Source organism: Homalodisca vitripennis, chromosome X, assembly GCF_021130785.1.
Source record: "Homalodisca vitripennis isolate AUS2020 chromosome X, UT_GWSS_2.1, whole genome shotgun sequence".
NCBI classification, from domain to species: Eukaryota; Metazoa; Arthropoda; class Insecta; order Hemiptera; family Cicadellidae; genus Homalodisca; species Homalodisca vitripennis.
This window is the reverse complement of record NC_060215.1, coordinates 57913571-57931433: the sequence shown is the minus strand read 5'-3', so window position 1 is coordinate 57931433 and position 17863 is coordinate 57913571. Positions and strand designations below refer to the sequence as shown.

Here is a 17863-nt window from a genome sequence, read left to right as displayed (position 1 = left end):
GCAATTTCTAAGCTTCTTCTCCTTAGAGAAAAAAAAACTGATTGGATAAACAAACACAACACATAGTAGACCTACAAAACCGAGTGTGTTACAGTATGTGGTGACCAATACGTAATAACTGTTCAAGCATTTGCACTTTCTGCTCTCTCCTGTAATCACTTAAACTTTGCTGTGTTCTTGCCCTGTCTTCTAGTCATTGTTCTTATCATGCTTTATCAAGGTGTTAAAAATTGGGTGGGAACTGTAATTCAGTTTCTCATTTAATAAACACTCAGGCTTTGGTTTTTAGATTTTAAAATATGGAATTTTTTAGTGTATTCATAAATTTATTGTTATCCTTTCTTAATATTTTGTCAGTATTTAAAATTATTACCTAATATATATTACTGCAGATTGACAATCACACTTGACAATTATTTGTTTCCTATCACTTATGTGAGACGCAAAAACTAAATTCTTTAAAATCTACACCATAACAGTAAAGCTTTTGTATTGAAGGCTTTGCAAAATGCAATCAAACACCTTAGATAAGCCAGTTAGTAATACATTTTCAAAATTTATTATACTTTCAACTTTACTTATTGTATTCAACTTTTAGATTAAGTACAAAAACTGTTTCTAACAGAGGAAATTATTATTTTTTGAATATTGCAAATGCTATGGGTAGGTATCTTGAAGGATAAAGCTCATTTTCCATTTTGAAAATTGCTAACCTATTATTTGATTTGCTTTGCTATTTATTTACATGCCTAAAGAATCTATGGCAGACTGTAAAATGTCTGCTAACTTTTTATTATTAATTCTATAAACTGTTAATAAAATAATCATTAAAAGTGAATTGGTTTATCTCTGCATAATATTTGCTACAAATAGTTTCATTTTTAATTCAATTCCAGGCATTTTTGTTTTTAGAATTTACAGTAAAAATATCATTTTTAAATGATGTTTGTCATTTGTTTCAGTTTTCGAAAACTGTTCAGTGAATCCAACATTACTTTCCTTGGAAGCAGTCCAAAGCGCAGTCTGTCCTCTCTGTCAAAGATAGCTTTGGCTGGCAGCTCTTCAGTTGAAGCTGTTGTTTGAATTCATGATCCAGCTCTTATTTATGTTTATTTATATTTAAAGAATATGTATTATCTTGTATAGTAATAGTGAAATTATTTAATAGTATAATATTTGTTATGCGATATTTTAACAAGTATACCATTAATATATTTAAAGGGCCCAAATATCCAATAATGTAATATTGTGGATGTGATATAATGTCACAGCCAAAATAATTAGTAATATTTTTGTATGTGCACTAAAAGCCTAATTTAACAACATAGTGTATAATTTTATCTGCATTATAGGCAGAAGTCATTTATATCCTGCTGTGCTTATTTGGAGATAATTGCACAATTTAAAATAATATACAAGTGGAAACTTTAAAAGGTTTGATAACAACAAATCCTACAGTTAACTTTTAAAATAACTTAAAGATCAAAATGTAAAGCAGTTCAACAAGTTTTACAGTTTAAATTTCATATAAATTGTATAAACCAAAAATTGTTTCTAACAATGCCTTTATTATTGTTTTAAAAATTTACACATATTATTCATTATTTTTGTGTTCTAATAACTAGACTATATCATTAAAAATGTTTGATTTCTTTTTCTGATCCATGCCAATGACAAAGAAATGTTAAAACTAATCAGTATTTGATTAATTGGTTCTTTGTGGAATTCACCAGATAAAATAAAACATTTGGCAGTTTTAAAAGTTCAGCCAGATATTTTTCCAAATAAATGAAAAAATATGAATCTTGTAAAGATATAAGATTTGGAGTAAAATTTTATAACCAAGTGTAAATTCATACATTAGAGTCCCATCATGTCAACGAGGATTTATCGCATTCCTTGCAGTTTATTTCAAAGTGTATTTCAGTCTGGCTTCTATTGAGTCCCTTTGAAAGCTAGATTCTAAGCCAAAACTCAGCAAATAATAAATAATCATACTAAACTAATCATCTGACAAAAGCAAAGTATTTCCTGTTCCTGAATCAAACACACTTATTATGGTATCTTACATTGTTGGATATTGATGACTACCAGATAATGTGTACGAATACAAATTGTATTAATTAGCCTCTATTGTATTTAAATCACCAATGGGCGCATGGAACCTGTAATGCCAGTGAATGCTTGCAGTCTTTTTGACCACGCTTTTAGAAATAATTTGAAATAACAAAGAACATCTCTTATATGCTGACCAAACAACATTTTCCTTGCTTAGTAATATATTTTGAGAGAGTTAATAAAGAATTATTACAATTCAAAGAATATTCAAATTAAATATTGTAAATAACAATTAAAAATAACAGCAATAATGTAATTATTGAGTTCAATAGAGAGTTAAATAAAGTAATATTCAATAAAATAAAATATTGTAATTATGATAAACATGGGTAGAAAATCACAAAAATTTAAATGTAATAATAATAATAATAAAAATATAAATTAGAGAGAACAAAATCAGGAATCCATATGTTATGCATACTGAATTTAGTTTCAAATAATGTTATTTAATATTTATTATTTTAAATATCATCCTTCACTCGTCACTTTGTGAAATATCATCCTTCACTCGTCACTTTGTGATTCCTCATCTTTACAATATTATACACAAAATTTGTAAGTAGTATATGTTCGCCCCACAGGTATCATATTGGGTTTTTAGTTTTCCTGATATTTCTTTATTCTTTTTTCCATACTACGTATCAAATGTCCAAGTTATTGTTCTTCATGGAAGTTTATTACTACAAATTTAAAAACTATAATCAAAATAATTTTTTCAAAGGGAAACTTGCGATGGAAAAGACTCCTGTTCTCTGAGATGCCTATGAGAAAGACTTCGCTCTTACTTCTGTTAAAAGACAATAAGTCAGACTACACCATTGTTTCATACACTCACCTGAACAAGTAAATGTAAGCGAAAAGTAAAAGGCCAACCAGCAAAATAAATCAAATTAAATCAGTAGTTGTGTGATATAAGAGACCACCATGTGCCCATTGGCAGTTTCATAAATGCTAGTTGACTACGATATTAATTCAAAGTGGGGTAAAATTATAATAACAGTAGCAGTGAAATGTGTACATGCAAATCTTTAAATTGTGACATTTAAGAAAGGCTAGTATGAATTCCATTCCATAATTTAATAAACTAATGAGACTGTTTAGTAAACAAAGTCCTTTTTCCATAGTGAGTATTATTTTAATTATGTTTTAAATATTAATATTTGTAAATATACTATACTAGCTTGTAAGTGATTTCTTTTGAGTAGCAGAACTTTAATAAAGCGGTGCTCTTTTCATCATGCACTTTCAGAATAAAACTACTCAAATGCACTTGAGTTTTGAGCTACATGATTCAATGTAATTTTTAGGAGCTTTTTATGTAATATATGTAATTAAGCTAGTTTTTATTAATATTTGTTAACCTTATTTTTACTGTATATTAATTTATTATAGTGTATAAAATTGGTTTTAGAATGTAATTTGAAAGTATTTTTTTTAACATAAATATTATTGAAGCATTTAAGATGGACGTTTATTACTTCACAGTTAACAAGCAATTAAATTAAATAAATTAGTAGCATGAGTGTTGTGGAAGGTTTATTTTAATTGTTTAGGAATTTGTGTTACTTTATTGCTCATACTGATTGTGCCAGTATGGTCGGGTGTCATATAGCCAAATTAATGTACTTATTCTGTCTATTCATTAGACACAGGTTTTATTTTTTTACAATAGTTGAACTAAATAAGTTAATATATACAAAACTATATTGTTAAAAATAATAAAACATCGATGCATAATGTATTTGTATTTTGAGTAATATTGCGAATTTGTTAAATAATCCTTTCCGGCCCTTTTTATTGGTGTGATTTTACTATATGAAGATTTAATTAGATGCCCTCTAGCCTGTATCAACACATTCTATTTTATTTTTTAACATATAATTATGACATCAGAGCCTCAAGCCTTGCCTTCTAGACGGTACTAATTTTTTGATTAATACCGTCTAGAAGGTAAGGCTTGAGGCTCTGATGTCATGAATGTGCTATTAACTCAATCAAACACACTTATGTGCTTGCATGTAAGGCTCATTGAATGAATGAATGAAGCGGTGATTATATTTCCTGTCTCTTTGTACAAGTTTACAACACATATATAATGAACATAAACATAATAAGTTTATGTTTTATTGTCTTATATCACCAGAAAGACATAAAACTATTTACAGTAGAGCTGGGATGTTTAAGAAGCTCTCTCTACTTGGTTGGGATTCACCAAGAGAGCTGTTTCCATCTTCCCCTTTTGACTAGTCTCACCTTCATGAGAAATATTCGGGTTCTCCACAGCCAAATTCTATGACAAGCGCCTCCCCCCCTCACTGGGGTACAACAGCTGTGGACTGCTGAAAAACTTAAATGTGACAGGCAAACCCCCCAGCATCACCACTGGGGGCTCTAGTGATTATATGTAAATAAGTTGATTTTTATTTGATCATATGATCACATTATGTTTATTTGAGGTTTAGTGGCGTTCTGCTAAAACCTAATACTGGGCCAATTTCAATTCTAAATTCTTCAATTCACCATTTTGTACTGATTTTGTGATGTCAGTGTTTAGATTATTGTCATTATGCATTGATGTTCATCCCTGGAATTCCTTATTGATCAAACTCAAGTATGATGTCATATTTAGCACCCCTGCCTTGTCTTATAAGTGGTATTAACATGATGTGAATACCATTTCTTGTTTGTTCTTCACGTAAATTTAGCATTTTAAATTTGTTGTAAGTTCTAGTCATATACCACATTTTGAAATATTTCTTTTATTTCATAAATGCTAAGTTCTTGTGATAAAACCTTTGTTTAATGTGCTTACATTTTTAAGATTATAGTAACAAAAATTTGCAAATTATGTGCTCTGTAGAAATAAACTATTAAATTAATATATCCCGTATGAATATTTACTTATCTTCATTTGTAATCTTGGTAAAAAAATACAACAAATGTATTAAGGCTGGTACCTTTAAGCTCAAAAAATGGTGCAATGATATAAAATAAATGTACGAGATATGAGGACATAAGTTTTTGAGTAGATTTGTGCGTGACACTACCTTGGTTAATCTGTTTATCTAGACTTTTACTGCAACTGCACTAAATGGATATTCATGATTTGAGTTGAAAACATCTTCATAGCAGTGGAAGACATAATCTCACATATTAATTTTATCTAATCCGTGTTAAAAATAAGGTTTATTCATAAATATAGTAAGAACGTTCATTCCATAATTTACTTTTAAAAATATATAGTCCAATGTAATTGAATGTTTTTTCAATTTTAGAGGCAAATTGATTTTTAAAATGGTAATTGGTGATGGCAACAATAAACACCTGTTTCACATAGAGTTTTATATATTTTCTTATATTTAGCATTACCTTTTTTGATAGACATAAACATACAATCTATACACAATATACGAAAGCGTGTGTTAACAACATATAATCCAATGTATTAAAATTTGATTTATTATAAAACATAAAGTCCGATTGCATGTAACATTTTAAGTAGTAATAGGCTGAAAAATTCTATTTCAATACCGATACCAAAATTAGGTCAGCATTCTTGATACAGTTATTATTAATAACAAATAAATGAATAGCTAAAGAATTTGTATAAAATAGGAAGAGCAGGCTTACCTATACCAGACTGAAAGGATATTCCTCTTCTTTGCCTTAGAGACAGTAAAAGAACACACTCTGTGAAGAGGAATATCCTTCTGATCAGGTTATGTCCTGCCCACATAAATGCAACAGACGCACGATGATGCACATACATATCTGATAAAGAAAATAAAAACTGAAATCCAATATTACTTACAAAATTACTATAACTTGTTGATTTGGTTATTTGTCTATATTTTGTTATACAGGAAGTACAATAACAATACATTTTAGCAATCGGTATTTTTGCACTGCCACACAGCTCTTGTCCATGAGTAGATGCAACAGAATCGCAGTGATGCTTAGTCTTAATTATATGAGAATACGAACTGTGAACAAAATATTATTTTTTAAATTATGGTAATTATTGTATGTATGTATGTTTATTTGTACACAATTTACGATAATAACACGATTTACGGGAATTTGTGTACTGGCGATCTTGCTGTTGTAGACTTATTTCAAGATTCAGCTTCTACACATCACCATGATCGTATTAGTACTTCACTATTATGAAGTAGTGACTTTCCAATCGTAACCTTAATTCTCATGTATAAGTATTTCTGGTGATTTTATTCAGATTTTTGTAATAAAATATTGGTATTGGAATCAAGTAAAAAGAGCCACAGTATTGAGAATTGTTGATACCCCTAAAAAGCAAGGTATTGTGATATCGAGTATCAGAATTGACCCATCCCTAGTTTTAAGTATTATCATTAACTATATGACAGTTTGAAATGCCACTTCATAATAAGACTGTAGCCTTTTTCTGTCACAACTTCAGCTTTCAGTGATTGTATGAGTTAACACATATGGAAGTGAAAGATTAAAGACCATTCTTTCTGGTTGGAATGGAATGCTTTTTTGTTATACTGATTATGAGGTTATCATTCAACAACCAGTTAGTTTTGCTTTTTCAATCATTGGAATCTAACAGTAGAAGAACTGTGTTTTGTTATTGCTTTTCAAATCACATACGAATATCATGAATTTTTTGGTAATCACACATCACATATGAAATAAAACAACTTTAAAGTGTTTGGTAAACACCATAAAACTGTGACGTATTATGAAGTTAAAATTACTTAAATCAAAATCATCGTTAAAGAAAGTATTTTATTTTTGTATTAGAGTTTAAACTATAGTAAATAATCAATCAGAAAATATAAAGTATGCTATACAATATATTGTACGGCATAATCTGTCCCTGGATTGTTTACATTCCTAACAAAACTAACCATACCTAGATGACATGCCATCCAGAAATAAGCTTAGAATAAATTTTAGAGTGTTTAATTTTGAACAATTTGGTATATTTTAATTTCATTTATAGAACATTAGATCTTCTATAAATCATTAGATCTTTTTCTATATAATCTTATCCATTGGTATATTTAAAGAATTGAGATGTCTTAAAAATATTGTTGCGTTATTATATAAAAATGTCATTAACCAAAAAATTCTTTAGTGCAGTTATAGTGAGAGACTACAAAATTAGAGAATATATGTGAGATATTATCTAATAAGCCACGTGTAGCCTGCTACCCAAGATGATGTCACAGCAAATGGCCAATACTTCTTTTATTACACCATGGATACAAAATATGCGTAAAAACAAAACTGTGTATAGAGTGTTGAAAAAGAATAATCAGTTATTGAAATATTTAATTCAGTAATGATTTACAAAGACCACATTGATGAATTCTTTTTAGGGACTTCAGTGTAAGCGAACATTATGTATACTTGTAACGTGTCTCTACTTCTGATAAAGGAAGTATACAGCAACCCGACTTGGTATAATAGCATACTATGTACGGTGTGTTAACACAAATTGATGTATACTTTTTGTATTTGATTGTATACTTTGAAAACAGTTGCAAACTCCTAGTTTAGCAATTTAAAAATATATAGTCCTCTCAAATCTTTTTGTAACTTTTAAAACAACCTGTATACCAATGAATAAATAATCAAATAATTACCTCACAAAATAATAAGAGACGCCATATAGTTTTTTTTATTATTTAAGGCTAGTTTTCATAAAGTAACTTCCATTATTCTAGTAAAACTTGAATGTAGCTGTCCTCTAGTCAAGATTATTTAGATTTTTGATGTGTTACTGATACATTTTATAAGCTAAATTACCACTCATATATTGTGTCAAATCATTAGTGGTAAAACTAGTTGTTTATAAGAAATAAAAACAAATAGGGAAAAATATGTAGCAAACATGTAATTCACTTAATAAATAAGAAAGGAAAAGTAGGCTTCATACATATCTTTCTTTCATTCTCATACATTATAACTTCCTTCCTTTCTTGTGAATTGTCTTGACTTTGGAGTATCACCGGGTTTTAGTGCCTAATGTCTCAAGGTCAGAAATTAATATTTTCTTTGAGGTACAGTAAATTAACCAATGTTGCAATAATATTTTTAAGCAAATTTTTGTATAGTGTGTTCTGACGATCTTAGTAACCTGGATATTACTGGAATGCAGAGTTTAGTATAGTCACGTCTTCATAATGAATATATTATTAATAAAAATAATGCAAACTAATCAAACTCATGGAAATATTGTAACCTAAAATCTTATGTTTATTACATGGGGTGTCTTTTTTAAGTAAGGACCATTTTATTTAATAAAACAAAAGAAAAATCTTATTTCCAAACCAATTTTAGACTGATTATTGATTACTAAATATCTTCATTATTCACTTAGTTACCTTGTGTTTTTAGAAACTTTTCATACCTTACAAATAAATTGTAAAAATCCTCTTCATAGAAACTTGTTGCCTATCCAGAAACATTTCACAGCCATTCTCTTTTTTGCATTATTGTTGTAGTGCTTCAATTGGTTGAATTGCTGAAAAAGGTGGAGTATCTGTGATTACTGGTAGCCTCTATTGATCACTTGGACATCAAATGGCCATGAACATTTTGATTGCTGTTTTTAAGCTTTCTGATCTATTTTGACACTTTTCCTTGATCGATGGGATTGGGATCGATGGCATTGGGATCGATACTTCTCACAAATTTGATGGTGAATGTAGTTGGCACGTTACATACCATCCAAAAACCGTAATTCATTAACCGTATCAAACAATTGGTGGGTCATTCAATAAAGAATATTTTAAGACACATGACAAAGCATATGGGTTAGCTGCAGAACTGCCACCTGGTTGTTGGTGTTTAATGACGGGAAGTGACACACACTCCTTGCTGTGCACAAGGAAACTGCAAGAGTAAAACAGAAAAAGGCCCTTACTTAAAAAATGTGCCTCATAGTAACATGATATTAATATTGAATGATTACTAACTTTGATGAATATTCAGTAAAGTTTTATTTTTATGTAGGTATTTATAATTTGTATCTCACTCTAGACACAAATTAATCCATTGAGTAAGACTGATGAACTAAACTCATACTGCTATGTTTTGACCAAGAGTTAAAAGATGAAACTGGCTTTTTTCAAAGAACATATTGTTTGTTTTTGTTACAGACTGAAATTATGTTGCCAGATATTCATAGTTGTGGCTCTGATTTTTTTGTTCTTTATGATCAACAGGCTAATCTTGTTTGTTTGTGTACAGTCAGTGGTTTGTTTTGTATTGAATCATGTTTATGTTTGACAAGAAATTAATTAAACTATTTTATATATAAAGATTTCCATTTTCTTAATATAAAAATCTTTCTTCAAACTTATATCCTATTTAAAAAAATACTTTGCTTTCAAGTTTCGACAAAATATTTCTTAGATAATAAGTTTAAGGAAATAAAAAAACAAATTTTTTACTTTAACTTAATTAATTTACTTTTTTGTTTAATAAAAGAACAAGTCACTACAGTTTAACTAAAACTTAAAAACTGTTATTTTATTAATGCTGCTAATGTGTAGTAGAGTGAAAAATATTGCTTCCTCAATGGATTAAACCTCTGTACCAGCATATTTATAGATAAGGTTAAATGTATTGTCTAGTTGTATATTCAGGAATTTATTTCCACTGTAAAAATCAGTATTAAACAAAGTATTATATAATGGTAGCCTATTGTTAAAAATTTTAGTTAAACAATTGAAATTGAATAATAACAGGTAAATCTAACTGAGTTTTATGATAAAATCCAGGTTTTATCCAAATTTACCTATTTCTAATATCATGGTTAAGTAAAGAAGTATTTTGTTCTCTGTTTGTACTAGTCCTGGTGCCAACGGTCAAGTTTTATAAATAAGAGTAATAATCTCTCATCAAGAATGTATTATTTTTGTACAATGTTTATTTGTTTATCAGGCCTTTTATATTGTATTTGTAGTGAATTTACCTTGTGCTAATCCACAATATGTGTGTTGTTAAATTAGGATGTGTGAGATTAGACAAAATTACTTACTCATTTGTTATAGGCTTAGTGTGAGTTGTTCATATCACATAAATAATTGTTTAGTTAAAAGGCATATAAGTTACAACCAATCGTTGGGAAAATATGAATGAATACTATATACAGTATTTAGTAACTACTGTAGATCATAGCTTTTGGCATCTCTCCTGTCGGCTACACACAGCTTTGTCAAGATCTCCCTAGTACATGAGAAACAAACAGAGTTAGTTATGAAACAATACTCTTTTATATTTGAATAAAATATTTAATTTTTAGTAAAATCAGTAAAAATTAATTTCTATGGATATGGTTTTATTTTTGGCTTTTTAACTCTGCCAAAATTAATTGACAGCAAGATTTGTTTAATTGAGTGGTAAGAGAATATGATGGGGCTCTGAAAGCTGGGTTTATAAATATAATGTTCTTACTAAATTAAATATGAGGATTGTTTCTCATTACTAATAAAATGATAATTACCTGTTCTTATGGGTATAGCGGCCATTGCTAAGAAAACAAAGTGAAACAAAAACGAGTGTGGCTACTTTCTAACTTAGCCTGGTAAAATAATCTTTAACTTAAAATTTTAATAAATGTTATGATAATTAATTAGATTTATCATTTCATTATATTATTACCAAAATACATGCAAATTTATCATAGTGAAGGGTGAATAATTGCAGGTTTTTAGAATGATACTGGTTTTTGGCTTCAAATTGCAAAAGTTTGAATTTGTTTAAAAGTCTATACCACACAATTAATATTATGTGTTATAAGCTGTAGAAACATATAAAATAATTTTAAAAGTCACACAACTAATAATTACAACAAAAATACTTTAACTTTTAGAAACTGGTACTCAACTTATGCGATTGTTCTCTCAGATCGGGGCCACAATTGGTGCCATGGCAATTTTATTTAATTAGGATGAGAAATTTACGGTCTTTCAGCTCAGTGGGCCATATTTAGTGACCCACATTGAGTGACCCACTTTATTATGCAGTTATAAAATTTAATCCTTATCCAGGTATGGCTGTAACGTTATGTACTCTCTCAGACAAATAAGGAACTAAACTCATATTTCCACTATTTGAAATACATACCATAGCAAACATTGTTTAGAGTTGTTTGTAAATCTGAGTGCTAGTGACACAGTTGCTGTTATGTGTATCCTATAAATGTATTAAGTAAAACTATAGCTTAAATCATACTACTTTGTATGTTTATGAGAAAAGTATGAATACAATTTTAAACTTAAAGCTAGTAGACATTGTAAGTATTTAAGAAATGCTTTTAAATCCCAGTAATTTAAAGCATCAAAGCTCAAATACTGACATTTAAATCTGAATCAGAGTGACATACATGTTTGAGCAGTCACTGAGTGGAGACTCCGAATACAACCAGTTCCCAGGTGTGTCCTGCCGAGCTTAGAGGACAACTACCTGTAATTTCACCTGAGGTGTGCTAGAGATCAGTTAATGCCACACTTAGTGGTCTGCTGAGACTAAAGGCGTAATAACAACTAACACTGTACATAAATGGTTCACTTGGGGGTTGCCAGTCCACTGTATGCCACATGGCCTTTACATATCTGTCAGCTCATAACAAACAATATTACGCATATGAACTATAGAAAATGAAATATAAATGGGCAGTACACTACTGCCAATTAATTCATATTACTTAGGTGGTTAATGCCAGATTATGGTGGGAAATTGACCAATGACTGTGCCGTGTCTATCAGTTTACAATGGATTAGATAAACTGATAATTGGTTTCCAATTGGTCAGTGTTATCGGCTATCAGTTAGGGCTTAAGTAAATTTTAACTGTGAGTCTTGAAGGGATAACCCATTTTCTATCCATTATTTGATCTCTATAATTCACTTTCCTGCTGGTGATTCTCAGCAGATTCCTAATTTCCACAGTTTTACTACCTCAGTTATTTCAATAAACCAGTAATAAGTGTAGACAAAGCTTGCTTCTTGCAAAAGCGTGTAATGTGTTTAGTACGCACACAAGAGGTGCTGACTGCTGTGATGTAGAGATTTGTATGAAAATAGCATTCACTTTTCAAATAGATCTAGTATATTTGTTTCTTTGATGTATGGTAGCTTCTATGTAAGGCCTAATAATTTAAATATATTAATATAAATGTTATAACTATGAATTGTGTCTTGGTTTGTCAGAAACGATGCAGGAGTGATATACATAACTGAGCACTCAAAGTGCAACACTGAAGTGTTAATGTTCTTTTTGGAATTTTAGTCTTTGAAACATTCGTCTTAGACACCTGAAGTTATCACCCACTTAAATTTTCATTAACTTATTCTTTAATGTTTTGAATAATTAAAGTGGGTATTTCGTAATATCAAAGTAGTAAATTAGATGATCCAATTATTCAATGACATTAGAGTGACAAAACGTTGGGCTTGTGCCATATAGCTAATGATGTGAAGATGAATAGACTGAAATAATGAAATGGCCAAACACTTGCATTCTTTTTGTATGGGAAAGAGCAGTTAAATAGAACCTAATTTAGTTCAATTTTTTCATACAAGAAGCTTTATACCTCCTCAACTCATGAACCTCAATATTGTTTTGTCAATATTCTCAATAATCAAAAAGCCAATATACATAAAAATGTTTTAATTAATTACTTGAAGTGATGAGTATTAGTCAACTAAAAATACAATGGTGTGTAGGAGGAGTAGAGGGATAATGCCCTAGAGTTCACCCTCCATTAACTACGTACTCTGACAGGGAATCCCTGCTTTGTGTGTCTCACAGTGTTAATATAAATTTGGGTATTGAATTTCAATTGGATTCTTTCATGATTGTTACAATGAAAGTATTTATATATTAAAATGGCAATTATGTTTAAGTGTTTATAATAGGAGCTAACTATCATATACAAGTTTTTTTGTTTTATTAAGAGAAAACAACAGTACTGTTACTTTATGTCGCCAATCTTTGTGAAGGAACTTACTTATACCTTAAGATTTACTTCGAGGTAACCAGTCTATTATGGTATTAGTAGAATGTAAATGTCTACATTGCATGTCTCTAATAAATATGTTAAAATCATAAAATTAGAGAAGAAATTATGTTACAATGTTCTATAAAAACGTACTGATATATCAATAATACTTGTAAACATATCAGTGAAACAAATAGTGATATAAGTTACAGGTCCATATATAAATCAAAGTGTTATAGAGCTTCAACTAAATATTGTTGCTTTAAATCCAAATATTGTATTAAAATTTAGTTTAATAGTTTAAACCTTGATCGGTTTAGGAAGTGTAAACTTTACATTTTGGACAAATTATTCTCAGATCCATTAATACAGATGGATATATTTCTGTGATCAGGCCTGGTTTAGTCAAATTATCCAGTGCAAGATACGTTTATTCGTGTTTGTGTAATGAATATGTTTTTGTTATTGGAGTAACTTAATAGATTTCTACATATCTCCCAAAAAATGAAATTACACAGTAATAAGAAATTATAAATGAATAATAGTGGTTAATAATAAAGAAATATTTTTACAAAATTTTATTATTTGATTTAATTTCCTTTGAATTATATGGCATCACTCTTTTACGTTGTTTTGATTTTTGTGTGTGCTAAATCCTCAAAAGAGTAATTCCATATATGATCAATATTAATCACCCCCTGAGTCAAATCAGTTAACCTTATTTCTGTTGCATTCATTTTTGCCAATAATAATAATAATAATAATGGATTGAGGGGTCATGGACCTCTCAAGCCCTCCTTTCCGGAAGACAACATGACAATGTAAAGTAGCAATAAAATATTTAAGATAGATTGGACTTTAAAAGATAACATGAAAATTTTGAGGCAAGGAGATGAATGAACTAGTGCAAGCAGTTGCTCGGAAAGAGAAGACATGAAAGCAGCCTTAGCCTATTATTCACAAGAAGAATAATAAGGTCACAAATTACGCAGGTGATCCTTATTTGGATTGATTCTTCTCTACTTCCCTTGATAACATAAAAAGAACACATAGCTATTAGTTTGAAGGTCAATGAGTTTTATCTGTGTGACTTGTGCGTCTTTTTTGGTGGCTTGGTGATGTACTTTTCCTTACTGGAAGATTTGTGCTAGGTAGCCTTCTTGGTAGCGACAGCTGGCTTTTTCGCTGCGGCAGGTGTTTTGGCAAACTTCTTCTCTCTTTTTATTTTTTTAGGTCGGGGCTTTCTTTATGGCCTTCTTGATGGATTTACTGCTGGTGGACTTAGCTCCTTTGTAGGGATTTTAACGAACAACCTTAACGAGCCGATGGCACCCTTGTCTTTCAGCTGTGTGAGAGCATTGGATGCTACAGCCGATTTGAGGTACTTTCTGATAAACGGAGCCAGTTGCTTGGCTTCCACCTTGTACTTGACCATGATGTACTTCTTAATTGCCTGCTCCTGCACTCTTTCAGGTCGTTGATGGCTGCTATGTCTGAAATTGGATGGTGAACTGGTTTGGTGCAGAGCTTCCTGCTGTCTTCACCTTCTTTGACGTAGAAGTTGTGTGTACTGGAGCTGTGGTATAGGAGTCTGATATTTAATCACCCTGGTATTGAAATATTGAATATGGCCGATTCCACTACTACAGCACCAGTGCCAGCTGTTCCCACACTGTAAAAGGGAAAGAAAATGGATGGCAGTAAGAATTCCAGCTTCAAGCCAGCTCACATTCTGATGTAGGACATGGTGATCTTGAAAAGAAGAACATGACAGCCATCAAGAACCTGAAAAAGGGCAACAGCTAGTCTGCAGGCGATCAAGTAGTTCATCATGGTCAACTACAAGGTGGAAATCTATAAGTGGACACTGAAAAACTGGCTCTGTCTGTCAAAAAGTACCTCAGATTGGCCGTACCACCTTGTGCTCTCACCCAGCTAAATTGAAAACGCGTCATCACGGTGGTGTTCAAGCTTTTGATTAAATCCTTTGCTGAAGGAGCCAAGTCCACCATTGGTGAAACTGTCGAGAAAGCACCGGACAACACGAAAGAAGGGAAGAAGCCGGAGGTTGCCAATAAGTCTGCTACAGTCGGAAACCAGCAGCCCCAATGACCAAGAAGGCTGCCAAGCTATTTAAACTTTCAGGATAAAACTTAATGAGGACATACTCACAGAGATAAACAAGAACACTTTGTTTTTTATATCTTACTCTGTTATGTAGTGAGAGACATCCACACCTGGCCACTGTACACATGATGATGATGAGATTTATTTGTATTTGGTTAAAAAATATGACATGAACAAAAAATAATATTTTTGAAAAGGGAACATTACAAAACCCACATTACAAAACTTAAACTCAATTAACATAATATCTACGGTGTTAAAAATGTAATTAATTACTCATACTCATATATAAATGATCTTAAAACCAAAGTTACCTTGGTTTAAAGAATCAAAAGCTACAAAACTTATTGGCCCATGCATAATTTTTAATTGATTGCTCTCTCAATTAGAATATGCCACAAATCTTATATGAAAATGTTAATCTTTGTTCTGGTGTTCATTAAGCTTTTCTTGAGTCTTTGTATTTGAGTTATGTTACCATTAGTTATATAAGTTAAATTGTTTATTATCACTAAGTTGTACAAAAATAATACCATATGTGTTGGCTATTATGTGTACAAGCTACATAACTTTTGAGCCAGTCTGTTATGTATAAAAATAATAAATTTTAAAATCAAAATAAAGAACGTATTAGAATTTAAGATTATATTGTGATTTTTTAGTGCCAACAGGTAAGTTAGTATTTTGAGAGAATTTTTCACCATGTTGCTTGTGAAGGTTTTGTGATTGTAGGATAAGAAATTATATCAAGATGTAGCCAGAAATCTAATTGAAAACAATTTAGTTCGAAAAAGTAAATTTGTTTGTGCTATTTGATAGGTGAGAACAAGAAACAAAGTTAAAATAAATATTGTTTCACTTAACTCAGACAGACTTTCTTTCCTTCCTTATATGTCATTAAAACATTTCTACTACTGTGTTTAGACCAACCTTTAGTACATTTAATAATTTTTTGTATTATCAGATTTACCTGATGAGTGCTGGTGAAGGATAATTTATCTTTATTGTTAAGCATAAGTTAACACTAAGTTTTTTTTATATATGCTTAATGCTGTTTTTAATGGACTACTTTGTGAGACAGACTGTAAAGTGGTGTTTAGCAAGGCCCTATAATGATATTAAAACACTTTTATAGGCAAGAATCAAATACTCATTACTTCATTCCACATGCTCATACTAAAGTTTTAGCATTGGTGAGCTGTATTTTTAGTGTGTATTTGACTGGGTATGAATTCTTATGAAAGCAAGTGCAAGCAGTAGCTGTATCCATCATCTTGAGTATTGGAGCCTTTAAAAAAATTTTTGTTAAATATCCTTTTTTGGAAACTGTGGACTAAAACTTAGTGAAATGGGTGAATAGATTTGAATACTCAGAACAAAACAACTTCTCCTATTATTAATGACAGTAGAATCCAGATTCTTGGAATCAGACTTCAAATTTTAAAAAATTGACTGCTGATTCTACTTGAAGTTCTAATCCCAATAGTTTAGCGCAAGTTTAATGTAAATAAAATTATTGACACACCGATGTTCGCAGTTCTTAAACCTTTTTGAGACTTGTCCAGTAAAACAATTGTATGCAGATAGTACATTAATAGGTCATTTTATGCCCGGAGACAGTACACATTCTTTGGAAAGCGAAATTCTTTTTTTTTAAGTTGCAGGCATCCCTTTAGGCAACATATAAAAAAAATCAAATTTGTTTACCATATTCAGTTAATATTCAAAAGTTCATCATAACTTTCAAACAGTTTGTTGTAATTACATGCGGTTTTTTCTTAAATATATTGCAAAGATAAAATATCAATTAAAAATTTGAAATAATAATATTTGCTCTGGTAAGTAGTCAAAATATTAATTCGTACTCATATCAATAATATTTTGATAGATATTTTTATGAATTAAAGTTACTTAAATAATTTTTATAAAAATACTAATTATTTAAGTAACTTTAATTGTGACCAAAAACTGTTTTAGATCAAACTTGGAGAGAATCTAGAATTTCTATTAACTTTAAGGTTATAAGTCATATTGTTCCTGTAATACACCCAAACATAGATTGCTACATGATATTGAGTGTTAATGGAAAATTGACACTATTGTTGCATAAAACTACACAGTTCAGACTACTGCAAATGCAAGTTAGGGAGGACATCAAATCCAGCAACAAGAATGATCAATTGAGAACAACGCATAACATTTTCAACAAAAAATACTGAGACTAATTTGTCAGAATGCTCAATCATCTATTAATAAGGTTGATGCATGCATATGCATAGTTAATGTGTGCAGATTTTAACCTTAAGCAAATTTTCCTGTTCTATCCATCCAATCTTGTATCCAGTATTAATGGCTACCTGTAAAGCTCTTGTAATAATATGTGCTGTTGTGCTTGTCAGCTCTTATATTCAGTATAGTTGGCTACTCACAAGCACTGTTTGATTCTAAAATGTTGTGAATCTAAATAAAAATGTATTAACAAAATTCCTTGTTGCATGACAATGTATCAAATAAACATATTTTACTAGTAATTATTGCCTTATTTCCTTTCCTCATAAAGCTAAAAATGAAGGCAAGACCTGTCCTTAGTTGTATTGTAAGAGGTGCATTATTGAACCA

General features: G+C 30.3%; 1 protein-coding gene across 3 annotated transcripts in view; it reads left to right on the top strand.

The window, feature by feature from the left end:
* Window positions 1–16107, top strand: part of LOC124369037 (RILP-like protein homolog) — a 55639-nt gene extending 39532 nt beyond the window's left edge. For 2 of the 3 annotated variants that reach the window (XM_046826717.1, XM_046826716.1), the window contains one exon: window positions 963–16107. In XM_046826717.1, coding sequence (XP_046682673.1) covers window positions 963–1083 — 121 coding nt within the window. In that variant the 3' untranslated portion in view covers window positions 1084–16107. The remainder of the gene's footprint in view (window positions 1–962) is intronic. The other variant, XR_006923033.1, reaches the window with a different exon arrangement.
* Window positions 16108–17863: the final 1756 nt, after the last annotated feature.